Source organism: Gallus gallus, chromosome 3 (assembly GCF_016699485.2).
Source record: "Gallus gallus isolate bGalGal1 chromosome 3, bGalGal1.mat.broiler.GRCg7b, whole genome shotgun sequence".
Lineage (NCBI taxonomy): Eukaryota > Metazoa > Chordata > Aves > Galliformes > Phasianidae > Gallus > Gallus gallus.
In genome coordinates this window covers 103,788,563-103,806,755 of record NC_052534.1, presented here as the reverse complement: position 1 = coordinate 103,806,755, position 18,193 = coordinate 103,788,563, and the positions used below count along the sequence as shown (strand labels likewise).

At 41.2% G+C, this 18,193-nt stretch overlaps 2 protein-coding genes across 18 annotated transcripts in view; one reads left to right on the top strand and one right to left on the bottom strand.

The window, feature by feature from the left end:
* The window catches only part of ATAD2B (ATPase family, AAA domain containing 2B), a 72,969-nt gene extending 67,922 nt beyond the window's left edge, over positions 1 to 5,047 (top strand). For 6 of the 7 annotated variants that reach the window (XM_040697998.2, XM_015285046.3, XM_025149098.3 and 3 more), the window contains one exon: positions 1,699 to 5,047. In XM_040697998.2, coding sequence (XP_040553932.1) covers positions 1,699 to 1,740 — 42 coding nt within the window. In that variant the 3' untranslated portion in view covers positions 1,741 to 5,047. The remainder of the gene's footprint in view (positions 1 to 1,698) is intronic. The other variant, XM_040697997.2, reaches the window with a different exon arrangement.
* KLHL29 (kelch like family member 29) overlaps positions 2 to 18,193 on the bottom strand; it is a 415,168-nt gene continuing 396,976 nt past the window's right edge. For 10 of the 11 annotated variants that reach the window (XM_025149101.3, XM_015285050.4, XM_015285051.4 and 7 more), the window contains one exon: positions 12,331 to 14,610. In XM_025149101.3, coding sequence (XP_025004869.1) covers positions 14,427 to 14,610 — 184 coding nt within the window. In that variant the 3' untranslated portion in view covers positions 12,331 to 14,426. Of the gene's footprint in view, positions 5,724 to 12,330; positions 14,611 to 18,193 lie in introns of those variants that run through there. The other variant, XM_040698001.2, reaches the window with a different exon arrangement.

Here is an 18,193-nt window from a genome sequence, read left to right as displayed (position 1 = left end):
GTGATGTTATACAATTTATTTATTTAACTTTTGTGCGACTGGTTTTCCAAGAACAGTTGATCTATGACTTTATTGTTGTACTAGCACGTAAGAGCTTTAAGTAGATTTAGAGGAAGGTGTGTATTTATGAACAGAAGAAAGTGTAGCATAGTAATGACTCAAACAGGGATTGCTTCTAATTATGCTTTGCTCAGAAAAGGATTAAGAATTTAACCTAAAAGAACAGAGGAAAAGGAGGATAGAATGCAGCAGCATTTAGATGCATTTGCTAGCAGAGTACGAATGGAACAGAAACGGGGGCTATTTTATATGGAAGTCTGTGGAAATAATATTGGAAAGGCTTTATAGGTAGAATCATAGAATGGTTTGGGTTGGAAGGGACCTCTAAAAATAATCTTGTCCAACTTCCCTGTCCTGGACTGGGACACCATTCACTAGATTAGGTTTCCCTCCTAGTGAGTGAATGTATCAATCTGAACATCCCTTTCCTTGTTCTTCACTAATTTGTGTACTGTTATTCAATTTATGTGAAAATACATAATCTTCTGAAACCATAAGATTAAACTGTGGGCATATATATTTTTTTTCAACCTTTATTTGTTTGATGGGAATAATTTAATTCCTGTGCCAGAAGTTTCTAAATTTGTAGCATGAATAACATTGAAGTTAGAGGCTTCTGCCTGTTGTTTCTTGTGCCCCTGCTTGCATTTGTGTTATTAAGCAAAAAAAAAAGAAAGAGTATCTCCATGCAGTTTGCTGTTTGGGACTTTCCCACAAAACTAAAAGCATGTAAGCTTTTTCTAAATTGGAAAATAAGCTTTTGATGGTCTTGGGAAAGTCCAGTACAGTGTGATATAGGCCAGTTGCCTGCTGACAGCATTTCCTTTTAAAGTGTTTTCATTTCAAAGACCTTCTGTCTACATCAGGAGTAAGTGGGTCATTTCACCATTGATGTAGACTGATCATAACTCTGGACATGCCTTCCCTCCAGCAACATTGTTCTAGCTGCTGAATGGTTTAGATCAACTTTGTGATTCAACTGATAATCCTGCTGATAAAGAGACAAAAATTGCTAGTTTCTAATTGGAACCCCGAATGCTTTTCTCCATGAATATTTTACTACAAAATCCGGAGAGGCAGTAGCATAGGGTATTGTCCTGCAAAATACTTCAAAACCGTTTTCATACTACTCCTCTGCCATCTTCACCTAAAATTGTGCTCTAAATCTGTGCCAAATATTATGTAGGTTAAAAAGACATCTATGCAGATGAAATAAGTAGGGACAGATCTTTACTTTGATTCTCCAAACCTTGCAGATAGGTGTTTACAGTCAAGTTACCACTAGCTCCTCAAATGTGCATTAAGACCTGGATTCATGCAGTGTGCTATCGCAATGCTTTCTTAATAATATTTATCAAGTACCTTAATTATATACGTGACTCCACTTGACTTGGATTTTCTCATGGATTGTAATATTGGAGAGCTTCTCTGCATTAACATCTTAAGTCATGTCCTCTTTCACCATCTTTTGCTAGCAGATGAGAGCTAATAAACAGAAACATCTGTTTTCTTATGAATTACTTGTTTGGATTTCAAGAAAAGAAACAGTGATGCCCCAGTAAATATGATGATGTAATATAACTTTATTTTTGTCTCTCTCTGTATCTGTGTATGATTGAAGTTCTGTGTTTTTTGCAGGAGATGGAAAGAACAGTTCATGTCTTTGAAACATTCCTGTGAACTCGTCAAGATGGGTGGGTTTGTCCTCTCTTAAACTGCTCATGGGAGAGCAGTCCTCTGAGCCATTCAGTTTCCATTTGCACCAAGTATGTGCAGAGCCTTGGTCTTAAGTGCTCTCTCTTTTTCTTTCTGTTGAATTTGGTGCTATTGTCTCAGGTACCCGAAACCAACCAGCCTACAAGAACCAAACGGAACTTCAAATAGTTGTATCTGATATAAATAAAGAATACAATGCCACAGCTTGGAGATTTTTGGTGCTACAGAAACTGTTCTCTCTTCTGCTCTTGTTCACTCTACATGCATTATCTCTGGTGAAACTTCAGGCAAAGTGGAGACCAACATACATGAGAGAACTGAAAAGAGCAGATCTAAGTTGAATATTTTTAAACAGGCAACCTTTTTTATTTTTTTTTCCAATCTTTCTCTTCTCTGGGGCAATGGACAAAAAAAATCTGTTCTAAAGAAGGCAATGATGCATTGTGGTAGGAATCTTGAGTAACTGGATGTACAGTAGTTTGAAGATGAGGCTCTCTAGAACTGCCTATTATGTGCCTTTTAGTCAATTGAGAAAGATAAGGCTAATCAATTGGTTTGGATTATAGCAAATGGCAATGTTAGAAAGCTCTCTTCAGAATGACGATTTCTAAACAGATGATTTGTATTCACTTCATTGGATGGCAGCCAGTATTATGGTTCTATAATGCCTGTCTTACTCTACAGAACGAAACTAAGACACACTGAAAAAGCCACATACTTTACCAAAATGGTAAAATTTCTTTCTCATTGGTATAGATTTGTTTTAGAAACAAGTTACACAGTGAAACTCTGCTGTGTTGCTAGAAGTGAAGCGTTTTCCCACCATTTCTTTGTTGTCCATCTTGAGTTCTTTAAGAAAAGCCAGTTTAATACTGGCAGGTTTCTGTGTTTGTAATATAGCATGGACTGTGCAGTGCAGGTAAGAAGATGTCGGTCAAAATCCTGGAGCCCAAGCTTACCTGAAAATAAAACTTCAACTGGGCTACATGACTCAGTCCATGCAAAGCACTGTTAATGTCAGGAGACTGGAGGGCAGCCTTTCAAATCGATCTGTTCGGACCACAGTTCTCCAGTCTGAATATTGTAGTTCAAAATCTTTCCTCTCTGGAAACTGAAGAGAACAGTCTAGGCAGTTTCGAGAATAAACGTTTTGTCACGAGCTCGGTATTAAGATGTTACCTGGGCTGATTTCTTTCAATGTAAGTGGAAACTGTTGTAGAGAAGTTGGCTGGTGTTACCGTCTCTAACCATCCATCGTATCCCTACGTAGCTGCGGAAGTGTCTTTCCAGAAATATGCAACACAGTGTGATTAGTTTTTAATTAGAGAAAACAGTCTTGGACTACTGCAGAGATACTGAGCTACCTCAGCTTTTTGTATTTTAGTTACCAACAGTGTTTATGGAGGACTGTAATCACTCTGCTCCCATTTGCAAGCTGAAGCTAAGGTACTTGTCTCCACCTCTATGACTAATAGTAGTATACCACTGCAGAGAAACAAACACGGGCCTTGGGCTACTGCAGTAATCCAAAGTGCTTCGTATATTATAATTCAACATAATTCTATCTTGGAACTATTTCTCCCCCGAATGCCACTGTTTTTCTTTGTAGCTAACGGCAGAAAAAGGTTTTAGGTATTCTTGTACATCTAGTTACACCTAAATGCAACCCATGCAGAATCGCTGTATTTTTTAGGTGGGAAAGTGCGATTAAAAACAACAAAAACAAGCAGAAAACACATTTTAGATGAGATTCTTTGATCTCAGATTTGTTTAGGGGATTTTTTTCCATGTTTTGTTTAGTATTTATTAGCGTCATACCTGTTTGAGATATTTTTGTCTGGTACATTAACAGCATTTTGTATTTTGATGGAAATTGTTACAAACTTTAAGATTTGATTAAATAAAATGTAGCAGATTTTTTGTAGCAAGTTTCTGATAAAAGGGTTTTTTGCAAGTCTCAGGTTCTTGCTGCAGAATTTTTTAAAAATATTTATTCCAGTTTCACTTACTCAAAGGAGTTTTTGTTCAAGTAACAGCAGCACTTGTGGAAGATAAAACTGCATACATTTTTAAGACGATAATAAATTTATATGAATTAAAACAGTTGAGAAGTTTAGTCACCAGTGAGTGTAAAATGCAAGTTTAAGCTAATGCCTGGCATTAAAAATGGTTCTGAAAAGTCATGTTTCTAAAGGAAAATTTTTACTGTCAGTTGTTGATTGGGAAAAAGCTTAAGAGGCGGCTCTGCTAACTTGGGAGCTGCCATGTTGTTTAGAGAGAAGTAGCTGATTTCAAATGTGATAGTGGACAGCTTACATAAAACGATATACCCGCCTTTGTAGCCCAAATAACCACAGTTCAGTTTTGTTTTCCTTTACAGATGTCTGGTGGTTCTAGAGTTAAAGCAGCTGTTAATCTATCCATGTGGTCTAAACTTGTTTACTCTTTGTATGTTTTTATTTTTATTTTTATTTTTGCCACATAGCACTGGCAAGAATTTGTACAAATTGACCTCTCTTCCTTGTTTCTTATTGTGAAAATTGCAAATAAACTCCTGTGTGAGTCCTTGTGCTGGGGTCAATGAAATGTGGCCACCCATGAGAGAGAGGGTTTCTCTGTGGGGCTGGCGGGGCTGTACTGGAGATGATGGTGTTGCTCTTGGGTGGAGTTGATGGCTATGGAGTTGATTGTATTTGCAAGCTTGAATCTCACCTGTGATTAATTATTTTTTTTTTGTTTTGTGTCCTCTGTACTGTTACTTGATTTCCTCATATGCCAATGTATTTATAGGATTACTGGTTTTTGTAATATCTTGTCTTCCTTTTTTTTTTGTTTTTGTTTTGGTGGGTTGGTGGGTCAGCTGTGGCTTATCCTTCAGTCTCCTGAATGGCAGGTCCTGCAGCTGATAGTCATTTATTTTGTTTTTGTTTTATTTTGTAATCACAACATAAGCTTGAATTTGGGCTTGTACTTGCATCTTTTGTATCTTGTACATTGGGTTATTTAGACATTGGGGAGTCCTGTTTGGTTTCATTAACGTGTGTCTACTTGGTGGATTAAGTAGACTTCCTCCATCAACTATGGTATATTTTGAATTCTATAGTTTTATTCAGAACTGTGTTCAAATTGATGTTTTGCAGTTTGACATCATTTTACATTAGTTTGAAGTAAGTTATTTAATTTTTTGATCTTCTGGAAATTTTGAACATTTTACTGTAATTTGTAATATAACTGCTGTGAAATACTTGAATAAAGATGACAAGAAAACACAGCTTTAGTTCCTTCAAGAATGTTGTATTTAAAAGCAATTCTGCCTCTTAGCTGGTTGCAGTGTTTTTGTACAGACTTCCCTGGTGTTGCAGGTGACGTGTTTTACTCTGGGATCTTGCTGTGTTGTTGTTTGGGGTGGTTAAATGCCTAACGCTTGCTTTCAGTGTTTGTCCATTAAAGTCCTGATTAATTTTGACTGAAGAAGTGAAATTAGCATTGTACGTTGGCAGGTGAATAACGTAATTATGAGTTTATGCTCTGTGCTTAGAAAATGTTTCATGTTGAGTTGTGGGTAGACACCCAGGGCTGCTTATAGTACCTCAGCATGAGGGTCATACCAGAATTTCTAGTTGAAGGTCTTTAAGGAAACACTCTCTCATTCTTCCCTATATATCATAGTTATCCTTACTTTGTATTTATTTTATTTCATTTTTTTCTAAGAAAAAGATGATTTATATCTAATAAAGCTGTCAGAGGTTATGGAAGTTCAGGATCAACCCACATCTCACTTGTGTTAGACCTACATTGGCAGTTTATCCAGAGCTAAATGTTGGTAACTTGTGTGATGCATGATGAGATGTTGCACAGATCTGGTAAGGCTTCTCTTGAAGTGGAAGACATAGACAACGTTGGCTCATTTTTCTCTTTTCCTCTCTGTTCTTCAAACTGTAGGGTTCCTGGAAGAAACAATAGTTAAGTAAAGAGGGGGTAGTAACTTGTTCCATGTCCGACTTAACTCTTAAATACTGCACAATTAGATCTTAGAATGTGGGAAAGCAGTCAGTGAACAAGGTGATCTCTTGGAGCCTGGGTTCGTTCTGTGTCAGCATGGCCAGGTCTGTTGGATCTGAAGGCCTAGAGATCTGCTGCCCTACAGACACCTAATGTTGTCCAAGGAATCTGGAGGCTCTGAACAAAGAGTATGGGGCTGAGGGCTTGCTCTTGGTTTCTATTTTCTGGAGTGGTGATGGCTACCTTAATGGAGAGAACAGTGGAAGGCTTAATTTCTAGCAGTGCTGGTAAAGATGAACAGTCAAAAGAGACAAAACTGTGCTTTTTGGGGGCATTGGAAAAACATTTCTTGGAAAATTAGTGGGCTCTGGTGCTTCAAAAGTGTGAATTAGCAAGCAGTAGTTGAGTTTCATGTACTGTTAATAAAGCCTTAGCAAAAACTGGAGCAGCATCCTTATTTGACAAATGTGTGCTACTCAAGCCTGCTTCCTTCTGCTGTTGTTTTCTGCATTTAGTGTAGTTTTGACGTGCAATCTCCTGTATTGCTCTAAATTTGAAGTGCTGCACATCTCCTTTTTCCTTTAAGCAACTCAGATATCTTATTTAAATAAATTAAAACCGAGATCCTTTTGTTCTCTGTTTCAGGCAGGATTTTGATCAGGACTTGCAGTATTTGGATTTTTAAGCTGGCGCTGCATGTGACTGAATTCTGAAAGCCAAATCAGTAGACTTATGTACTGATTAATGAAGTTAAACACTTCATGTTTCTCCCCCTTTTATGCATCGCTTGTGGTCATGTAACTATTATGTAAAAATCAGGGATTATAAACTTTAACACTAATTAATTCAGCCTCATTCAATTTCTAGGTGAGTAAATTTTTTTATAGTGTTATCATTTGCATAGGGAATATATTTCTGTTTAACCCAATGCCAGTAAATGTCTGCAACTACTACTAAATTCCACTTATTTTTGGAATGCATTTGATTTATGCTGTGTTGAGCCTTACTTTGATGGTGGAGAGTTACCATATTAAAAAAAAAAAGAGAAGATGCTGAGATTTAAAATGGATTCACCACTTTCAGTGGAATGTTAGTGTAAACCTGGCCATCCTCATCAAGGTTTGCTAATGACTGGGTGCTGATTTGGAATAAAGCTGCTCTCAGGGTTCAAGTACAGAAGGTACTGTTGAATTAGTCTATGCCAGAAGGCTCCTCATATTCAGTCTGCACTTGGGACGTCAGTGCTGCGGCACTTAGGCTGCGTGGGCACGCTGCAGGTGCTGAGATGGTCATGTTGTGATGGGTTCCTCTCCTTTTCTGTGGTGTTCACTTCTGTCTCATGGCAGTCAGGAATTTGTATGGCTGCTGAGAATGCTCACACCATTTGTCATCTTGTTTTTTGTGGTGCTGTGTTCATTGTGATGAAAAAGCCTTTGCATCAGTGTGAAATTTCACGTTTGCTATAACCTAGAGGTGTCTGGCTGTGTATGGCAGTCGGAGTCTGTACAAGACCAATACCCTTCAGCTCTAGATTGGGATGAAAGAAATGCAGGGAAGTTTCAAAGGAGATTCCTTTGGAAATACTAATTTAGTAAAGGATGTAAAGCATAGGCAAAAACATAGAAAATCGTTGAAAATATGTTGCATTTGAGTGTTGAGTGAACGAATTTGCTAAGAAACTGAATTTTTCTGCTACAAAGGGGAGATAAACTAATGTTGCTTCATCTAAGGAACTGTTCATTATCTCCTAAACCCCAGCTCTGTTTTTGTCATAAAGAGCTTGCTTACATTCTCATACTGTGTTGGCTGTATCTTGTAGGATACCTGCTGCATGGAAGCTGGCTGGAAGAACACAGTACCCGATTTTGGAACAGGTTGCCCAGAGAGATGGTGGGTGCCCTGTCTTTGGAGATATTCAAGGTCAGGTTGGATGGGGCTCTGAGCAACCTGACTGAGCTGTAGATGTTCCTGTTAATTGCAGCAGATTTGGACTAGATGACCTTTAAGTGTTCCAAAGCATACAATTCTGTGGGTCTCTGTGACAATATAAAAGGTTTAGATCGGTGAAGGAAATGTTGCACATTCAATGTGATGGTTAGCATCAGTTGAGTAATTACTGTTTTGTGTAGGCATCTTGAGTACCAGGAGTGCAAGCATGTAAGACTACATACATGTACATGAAATGCTCCAGATACAGTAGCTTTAAAATGAATGGTTAGCCTATATATACCAGGGAGTATATATAGGAGTGGATCAGAGTTGTGCCCTTAACTTTAGTAGAAGGCAGAAAGCTTTATTTTAAGATAAAAAGCATCATTTTCCTAAGATTCAGAGACAGCTACAGAAGCACAAATTGAGCGTAAATCTTAACTATTAAACCTCTTCAATACTTGTGAATAAATTTTGCAAATGGATGCGACTCGTAGCTCTGACACCAAATGATGATTTAAGCATTTCACCATTTGTCAGAGAAATTCAGGCCCACTCACACAGTGCAGCATCAGCAGAAAGCATTGGTGTGTTGAATGTGCTCTGCTACAAATGATTCAGTGCCCAGTGTCTCCTAATTCCTGTTGGGTAAAACAAAGGCTTGGTTGGGGAGTTAGTACATCTGCCTCGTGCTTAGAGCTTTTCATTGGGAGGTTAAGCTCACTGCCAGAACCATGCCTTATTCCTCATTTGCTTTTATGTAGCTTATAATTACAGTCTCTTGTCTTTGCTTTTTCTTCTAGATTGAACTTTTCATATCTATTTTCCCTGTCAGTCCCCAAAGATAGTACTGCAGCATAGTTTCGGAGCCTCTCTGCCTTTTTTTTGCTGAGCAGAATGAGTTCTTTATGGCTCTCACTGCCTTTGCTCCAGCCTTTAAGTCATTTTTGTGACTCTTTGTAGCAGGTCAATTTTTCAACATCTCCTGAAACACTTGTTCACAGTGGAAATGGATGTGATATTCTAGCAGTAGTCTCACCAGTGCTATATTTAGAACTAAAATCACAGATTCCCACTCACCGATCCCCTCTTTACATGTCCAAAAATCAATGCAGTCCTTTTATACTTGGAAATTAGACTAGGAGCACTTCTTGCTTGATTCTTGCCCAGCTTGCTGCTCCACACTGGGCTCCATCCTGAATGTCAGAATTCCTCACTCCCACCTCTCTGAGATCATCTTTAGTTTTATTAAAACAAGATTTGCTTTAGTGGTTCCAGCTAGCCAGAGGAGCCAACAGAAGGCTTCTGACTTGTTTGGCCCTTGTTCTCTTCTTCTCTGCTTATCTATCTTTCCACAGGCCCATGGCGAGTGATTTATTTCAACGTTATCCTTCCAGAACTTGGAAGAAGAGGATCCTCACAAAGCCCCCACTAGGAATACTCAGATAATACCAAATGGGAAGTACTTGAACAGAATAGATGTTCCTCCATCTACCTATTCTTAACCTGCAAAGTATTTTCTATCTGGATGCTGTACAGTGAGCGAGATGAAGTATTTTGTCACACACTGTTGAAAATCTATTACTTTATCAATCAAACATGTAATCCTGTCGGAGAATGAAATCAGGTTTGTGTGATATGGCCTATTTTCTCAAAAATCATCATGTTTATTCTTGGCTCTTTGATTTGTGATCAGTTTAGTCAGATATCATCTTTCCATTTACACTTGGGATTGATGTCAGGTGAGTGCCCTATAATTACTCAGTTCTTTAGCATGCCCTTTTGACAACTGTTGTGTTTTCAGCACTCCTTCTGAAATATCCAGGTATTCCAAGTGTTATTAAAAATGACTATCAGCAGGGCTAAGACATCTAAGGCTTTCTTGAAGTGGATGGGTATAAGTTCCCTCCTGAATTTGAAAACTTATCTACTAGAGAAAGCCATTGGGCTACCTTTCTAGGTAGTATGCAGTCTGGAAATGACATCTTAATCCCCACAGGACGTGTCTTTCTGAATGGGAAACAGAGTGTGAGTCATTCCGTAACACCTCTGCCACATTTCTACTCCTTTTCCCTGGCAAGGCTGTATGTGACATTTGTACGTTCCAACACATAAACAGGCAGCTTGCAGAAAGGCTGAGGATAAATTGAAGTAGGTAAAATTGAACTTGGTGTCAACAAGTAATGGAACACTGTAATGGAACAATGCATTCATTGGACATGGAAGTAAATAACTTATTAAAAGACGATCTCTTTTAATGGAAACAGAATGGCTACAGAAATTCCAGTGGGTCTTGAAGTCCAGGCTTGTTTTGCAAGAGCTGATTATTTTTACCTGCGTGGAGGGCCAATGTTTCTGGCAGAGCATAATGAGCATTATGTTCTTACGGCTTAAAACATTTGGTGCATCACCTTCAGATTCAGTTCACTGATCCTTCCTCTGATGCTGTCTGCCAGCACGAGGCCATTGTATTACAAATGAGGGACTGCTTCAGTAAAGTTCCCAAAATTGTAGAGGAATTGGTACCTGTAGGAGCTATTACAAAACTATGTTTTTCATAGGGTGAAGAAAAGGGATGAGCTGAAGCTTTTGTCACTGGCGACTTCTCTTTAGCCATAAGAATGTGAGGAAAAGTCAGTGATGCTGTATAGCAGAGGAGGTGTGTGTATTGTCTGTGGAGCACAGCGTGCCTTTCTGCAGTCCTTGATCATAGAATCACAGGGTTGGGTTGGAAGGGACCTGAAAGGCCATCCAGCTCCAACCCCTGCCATGGGCTGGGTGCCTCTCACCAGCTCAGGCTGCCCAGGGCCCATCCATGGCTTTGGGCGCTTCCAGGAATAGGCGCCACACTTGCCTGGGCAGCAGTGCCAGGGCCTCACCGCCCTCTGAGTAAAGGATTTCCACCTGATGTCTGACCTCATCACAGTTCCTGCTTCTGTGTTAATTGCTCTGCTTACAAGCAGTGTGCTGGAGTTTCCTGTCAAGCTCTTGAAAACCCAGGGTTATGAGTGCTGCTCTCCGTACAGGTCGAAAAGGAGTTGGATGTCGTTGCCAGGATGAATCTCGCTGTGTGAGATGGGGGATCTGAGCTCTGAAGGGAAGGAGATTGTCAGTCAAAAAGAACAGATGATGAAATTAAAACCAGCAGGCAGCCTTTCAGACCTTTATTGTAGAGACTGCCACTAATGAAAAATTCAGAGGCAGATTTGACTTGATGACAGCTCTGGAGCTTCCTTCTCCCAGGTAGTAACTGAGCCAAAACATTTAATTCCGTGTGTAGAGCTGGTACTGATTTAAATGGAATTTTAGATGAAGAAAATTGGCATTTGTTACTGTGTAAGAAATCTGCTAGCTAAACAGGAAGTACTGTAAGCTTTCATCAGCAGTGTTCAGTTGTGCCTCCAGCAGATCAGCTTTTCAGAGGAAGAATGGTGTTTCTGCTCTGGTATGGCTATCTACCTTCATGTGGTGGGGGATGGAAGCTGGAGACGCATCCCTTTGTCTTCCTAGAGGCTGTTCCTTCTCTGGGCAGTGCCAGTGCTTCCCCTTCCTCTGAGTAAGGAATTTTCCCCTAACATCTAACCTAAATCTCCCCTCTTTTAGTTTAAAGCCATTCCCCCTTGTGTCCTACCACTACCTTCTATTGGTGAACCCCTCAGCCAGCTTCCCAGGTGGAACTAAAAACAATTTCCAGGTACAAGTGAAGCAAACAGTCTGTGTCTTGTTCACCCTACCAAGCGTTGCTGACTAGTGCTGAGTCAGACACCTTTGCCTGTTGATGGTGGTTGCCCACTCCTTTCCAGCTGGTCTGGATCGTTGCAGCAGGATTGGCTGACATGGAATTACATGGCTTTCAGTAATGCCCTTCGGCTGTTCAACCAGAGCCACTAAGCCCAGCCTACAATCTTTAAAAACTGCAGTCAAGCTCTTTAATACTTGTCTAGATATGCTCTGTAAAAACAGAAGACAATCTCAATGTATGTTAGCTTATTTCTGTTGATGTCTATAACAGATATGCCTCCTAAGATCCAGACGCAATGTTCCGCTGCAGAGGTATTTTGAGACAAGCTATATTTGGCTCATCTTTGTTCCCCATCCAGCTTTACAGCTACCAGATGTCACCCTAATGAAACATCAAAGCCACGCGTGGCTGTACCTAAGTGCTCCCTGGAAGCAGTGTCCGGCGGTGAATAGTAGAGCTCCTGCTCTGCGATGGGAAGGAATTCTGATGGTAGGGCATAGCAGCTTTCATCTTTCAGACATCCTAACTTCCATTACAAAAGCAAAGAGCAGCATTTTAAGATAAAGCTTCGAAGTATTTTTTTCCTAACATTATCCTGAGCCCTTTTGCTCTTCGCTTAATAGTAAATTTGGGGGAATAGAGAGATGAAGAAGCAGTGGTCTTGATGAATAAAATCCCAAGTCCCTTTTCCAAAATGAGAATGGAAGTACTTGGGAAGCTGCTGAGCATTTAAACGTTGGCAGTGGCTTTTGGGATTTGCAAGAGAAACCGTCTGGAATGAAAAGCTTTCATCCATGGCTGGGATGGGAATGGAAGTAATCATTAATGCAAAGGTGTCTCTTGGTGACTCGTGACAAAATTAATCCAATCTGGATGCTGAATCTAGATCTATAAATATATTTATTATAATATAACAAGAACTTAACAGTAAACATAAACTATATACAATACCATTACAGATAACCCTGTTTTTAATATTATTCACAGAAATAGCCAGTTTTGTTCCAGTGTGAAAAATGAAGAAATAAGCTAAACTGGAAATGTTGAATGTGTTTAGGTCTTGCTGACAGGCAGCACCTCCTTTGGAGGCAGACGCACACCAACACTAAATTAGTCCTGCCCCAGGCAGTTAGAAACTTGTGCTCCAATCTTAGGTTCACACTTGCACCCTGTTTGACATAAATACTTTAAATGACATACTAGTAGATAACTTTTTGTTGTGCTTATTTTTTTTTCTTTAAAGAATAAATAAAATGACTGCATAACAAAGGCTGGAACCTCACTGTCAAAATGAGAGACTTGAGTCGCCGTAGAGTTTGACTCAGCTGATGTGAGCACTTTTTTCTTTAAATACTGCTAGATACAAATTTTTTTCTTTTATAAATGATTATTAATAAAATACGATGATTAGCTAACCATCTGCATCGATTTCCCCAAAGCTGCAGGCAGACCTCCCTCTGTATAAAAAGGCTAACATGTTTGGTATGAAATTCAACCAGATATTGACTGTAGGATCTCGCCCACACCCTGTAGAGGAACTCTTGCTTGAATTACCGGCATGGTGTTTGGCATTGGGTCTGCAAAGGCAAGAATGGGAACTTTTTTCCCTCTACTTGGGAAGAAATTGGACAATCCTTAGCTTGGGGCTGCTTTCTGTTTGTTAACCTTAAGAGTCTTTCCCCTGCCCCCTCTGTGTCACCCAGTCCGTCTCCCATTTGATCCTTTTATGTATAAATTTATAAAGAATTTCCACATCACAATGCTCTCTGGATAGACAATATTTTAATATATATAAAAATATAACCCCTGTGCTGTGCATATACTTACAACTCTACATAGTAATCATTTAAAGTTTCTTATACTGGGCTTAAGTCTATGCATTTTTCTACCATGGGATTTCAACTTGTGTGTTTAAAATCTGTAAATAAGTGTAAGGTAAGATTTCCACACTTATAAGGAAACTTTTTTTCTTAAAAAAAGAAAAAAAAGAATCTTCTCAGACTTTACATAACAGGAAGAGATAGTGGCAGGTGTCCAAGAGTAAGGAATTTTGGTGGACAGCTGAAATCGAATGTGTAGCCACAACCGGAGGCAACTCCTCCTCTGCTTGTTGGAAATGTGGAAATCCCACACTGCGCTGGGCGGGTGTCAACGTGATCCCGATCCACAGAACACCTCTGAATTCCAAACTGTTTTCGTGTTGCATTACCAGGCACCAAAACATTTGCTCAGCAGCAGAACTGGGAGGAAAACACTGGGAGCCCCAGCTGTGTGTGTGCCCCCACAAGCATCTATGGGAGCAGAAATCTGCACAGCCCAACAGACCTCTTTTCACCGTATTAAATGGAATTGTGTTACCAATGGCTCTTCTCCCCAGCCCCTGCCTTGTCCCTCTCCTGGGCTCTGCTCTAGAGAACTTCACGTTTCACCTGATGGAAGACTGACATCAACGTAAGCCATTTGTCACACAAGATTTCTCTCAGTCATTGGTATTGAAAAGCATGTATTTGTTAAAAACAAATGTAGGAATCAAAGTGGTAAGGACACTTTGACCTTTCAAATAGATTGATGCCTAAAGTGTAATAGTAAAACTAATCTGCATGGTTATTTTAAGAATCAAGCTTGAGCTCTAGAAGTAAAATGCAGATTTTTTTTTCCTCTCTTCCCCAGCTTAAAAAATATGTGAAATTCTATTGCACCTGGGTTGACCAAAAGCCGACGTCCAGAACAAGTGCCACTATAACATCTAGTGACACACTTGTATTCTTAAGTTACAATATCTTACATAGCACGGAGCTCTCTGCTCCTCGTTCACCAAAAGGTGAGGATGATTTTTCTACATTCAATGTAGACACTATTCAAGACTTTAGAGCAATGTGTTCGCTGGCTGGCTTTGCTGCTTTTGTGATGAGTAGTAGTATCCTCTTTGCCTGCTTTCAACAGGTACAAGCAGTCCTCCGTCCAACTCCTCGCTCTGTCAGCCGCTCTGAATGTATTTCTTGATAACTACACAGCCGTGTCGAAAAACAGGGCACGGCATGTTTGGGAGAAGTGTCCAGGTGTTTGTTTTAGGGTCGTAGGCTTCCATGTTGCCCAGGGCAGGTCCCTCGCTGCTAACGATCCCTCCGGTGGCGTATATCTTTCCATCAAGAACCACAGCACTGTAGTTTTTGAAAAGAAGAAAGTTGTAGTTAGTCATCGACCAGTTATTTTTACGCTTTAACAGCCCCAAGTGTTTCTGAACAAGGGGGTACACCATGAATACATTTCTTATTTATATAAAGCTGCGTGGGCATTTCTCTTCCCTTTCGCTCTCCTAAATAAATCCTTTTCATGTTCCTTCTAGGTGAGTAAGTGTCTGTGCTTTGAACAACAGCAATGAACTCTGTTGTGATAAGACAAAGGGAAATGGTGTCAAGCTAAAAGAGGGGAGATTTAAGCTCAGAGGTAAGAAAATGATTTGGTGCAAGAAGGGTGGTGAGGGACTAGTCCTGCTGCCCAAGGAAGCTGTGGATGCCCAATCCCTGGAGACGTTCAAGGCCAAGTTGGATGGGCCCTGGGAGGCCTGAGCTGGTTGGGGGGCAACCAGCCCATAGCAGGGGTTGGGGCTGGGTGGGCTTTAAGGTCCTTTCCAACCCAAGCCATTCTGTGATGCCCAAAAAGCCGCTAAAACAGTGTGTAGATTGTAAATTGCCCCAATTTTCAAAGCCCATGTCAAGGTGAAAGGAAAAGGAGGCACTGAAGTATGTTCACACAGGCCGAAAAAGAGGAAGATGACAAATTCATTGTGGCGAAGAAGGGGGCCTTGATCTAAGAATCTGGAGAAGGGCGGCGAACCCTTAAGTCTTGGTAAAAGTGAATTTATGTCTCTTGGCTGTTTTTGGAGCAGTTCAAGGAGGAAGAAGAATGAAAAGTGACAAAGGCAAAAGCCAGAGACCCTGAAGACCCTGGATGAACAGAGACTACAACAGCACTGAAAAAAAAAAAAAAAACATTTCTGAAGAATGCAAAACTCTGATGTCCTTGTGAAGAAGCAGAGCTGTAGGTTAAAAATAAACCCGCAATGACAACAGCGAGGACTCAAATAAGCCTAGTCCCTGGATACCACCAGGAAATGGGAAATAATGAGAATCTTGTCAAAATAACTGTTAATCTGAAAGGAGGAGGAGGGTGAGAGAGGCTTGAAGTACTTGATTAGAGCCTATCCACAAATCAGCAGGGCCGGATGATACATAGCCCAGGGTCTTAAGGGAGTTTGCTAATGAACTTACTGAACCACTGGTAATTATTTTTGAAACGTCAGGGAGAAATGGGGAAGAACAAGGACTTGACGAAAACAAGTGTCATCCTGAAAGATGGCTCTGAAGAACAAATCCATTTCCAGAGGAGGCAGAGCTGGAGCCAGCAGGGCTGTGCTGGGGCCTGGCATCCTTCATGGCATGGAGGGAGCACAGGCAGAGCTGCCCAGAAAATCCTGAGTGAAATCATGTTTAGGACTAAGATATTTTTGGGGTGGGATGGAGGAAGGGCCAGTGTCAGGAATGGGCTGCAGTACAGTGCAGTTTTGCTGTGCTGGTTCTGTAATGATGCACTTATCAGTCCTTACAGTATTACTCCTCAACAAAAGTGGAAGACAAAGTTATTAAATGGGTGAATTCAGCAACTTTGTTGGGTTAAGCAGGAAAATCAAATGCACACCTGAAAAAACAGGAAAACATTCCTAAGATCTGGATGCAGAATTATAAATAAGGGGAAATGGTAAGAGATAGCAACCTGGAGCCTGGGGTGTTTCATCAGTACTGATGAATGGTGCCCATGAGGATCCTGAGCTGAACTGCAATTTGCTGATACAGACAAACCAATGTCTTACACCAGCTCAGAAGTCAACTCCCGGCTGACTCTGTGACTTGCAAGAGCCTGTCTCATACTTGCTGCTCTCTGCCCAAGGAAGCTGGAAAGGAGCACTTGGTCTGGATGGAGACAGAGATGGACAGAGGGAGCTCTAAGCCCAGAGGCCTTTCCAGTTCCTGCAGCACTTCTTTCTCAGGCTCTCAGTGTCCCAGGTCATCCTCAGTCTGGATTCTTCATTTGGGGTTACAGCAGGTGGGCAAACACAGCTCTTATCTTCCACCTGGGCCACAGCACTGCAATTAATGACTGCTGCCTGAGAACAGCATTTGAACATTGCAGCCTCTCACAACGGTGCTGATGCTTTGGGGAAGAAATGGGTGCTGAACTCTACCCTCCGAAAGACTATGAATTTTTAATGGTGATTAGAGTAGTTTCCTTCAGCCCCTTCCAAATACAATTCCCACAGATAAGACTGGCATAGCACTTAGCGTGAGCCAAGCCTGGGAGCTCCCCCTGCTACCAAGAAATAGGGAGTTCTGAAGTGTGCAGCCAATACTTACGTGCGCAGGGGATGTGGAGATATTCATGCATCTCCAGGGTTAAAGCAGGAGGCAGGTACTTAAGGTCAATTAGGAACTGAGTCCTAGATTGCTGCTACTTTCCAATATTAGGGCAATCACTGTTAATTTCTGGGACTTTAGGGGACAGAAAACTCAAGTAGGCTTCAAAACCCTAAGGAAAGTGAGTGGAAAGGAGAATGCTCATTGCTCTCTCTTCATTACTGTGACAATATTTCTTTTCTCCCTTCCGTCCCATCAGCTGTAAAAACATCATTACCAAGGCTGACGTACAAAGAAAGAAATAATTACAATAATTAGGATGCAAGTTTATTGCTCGGTGCCATTAATCCTGAGAGATAAAATGATTATGGGTTGTCAGAACCTGGGCAGGAATGAAACTCCGCACCACATAACCTTGCTGCAGAAGACACAAACCCCCAGCAGCTCTGGAGCAGTGACCTCCCCAGCTAAAGAGCAGCCAGACCTGCTCCCATCCAGCAGCGTGCCCCGGGTGAAGGTAACCGTCATCGGAACGGAGGTCGCTTTATCCATGCCTTCCAGGAAAATATGTTTCAGCATTTTGCAAATTATAGCCCTGCTTTCTACTCTCCAGGTAATTAGTGATGTAGAGGCTTCACCTATCGCCCCGCAGCCAACTCACCCAAGGTAGCAGGGTGACTGCGACTGCCCAAACCATAAGGACAACAGAGGACCACACCGTGACTGTCCCCTGACGCAGCCACCTCTAGTCCAGCCCGTCTGCTGACCTCCATGAAGCTCTGCAGCACAATCCTAACAGCATCTCAGTGAGGCTGAGGTAACTGAAAGGATGGTGAGTGTCTGGCTGTTGCTGGTTTGGAGTGCTTATGTAACCTCAACATCCTTTATACTTCTTCTCTACCTTCCCCAGCTTGAGCAAACAGGTGGCAGAGATGATCCCCTCTGTGACAGTTGGCCATTCAACAACTTGATGGACCAAATGAATCATTGACTTTGCTTTTTAATCAGTATATTTAATCCTGTGTGACCACCAGCTTTGCTGTCTGCTCTACCACTTAATGTCTCTGTGAGCCCTCCCTGTATCATACTTTGGCTCCAGCACGGAGCCTTGGCTTCAGAGCCAGTGGTGGACTGAGCTGCCATGGTTTGGTGGCACTCTTCCCCTGGAGAGTGTTGTGAGCCCTCAGCTTTTCACTGAAAAGTCTCCTGATGGAATTGCCCAGAGAAGCTGTGGATGCCCAACTCCTGGAGGTGTTCAAGGCCAGGATGGATGGGACCCTGGACAGCCTGATCTGATGAGGAGCAACCCTGCTGGGAGTGGGCTTTAAGGTCC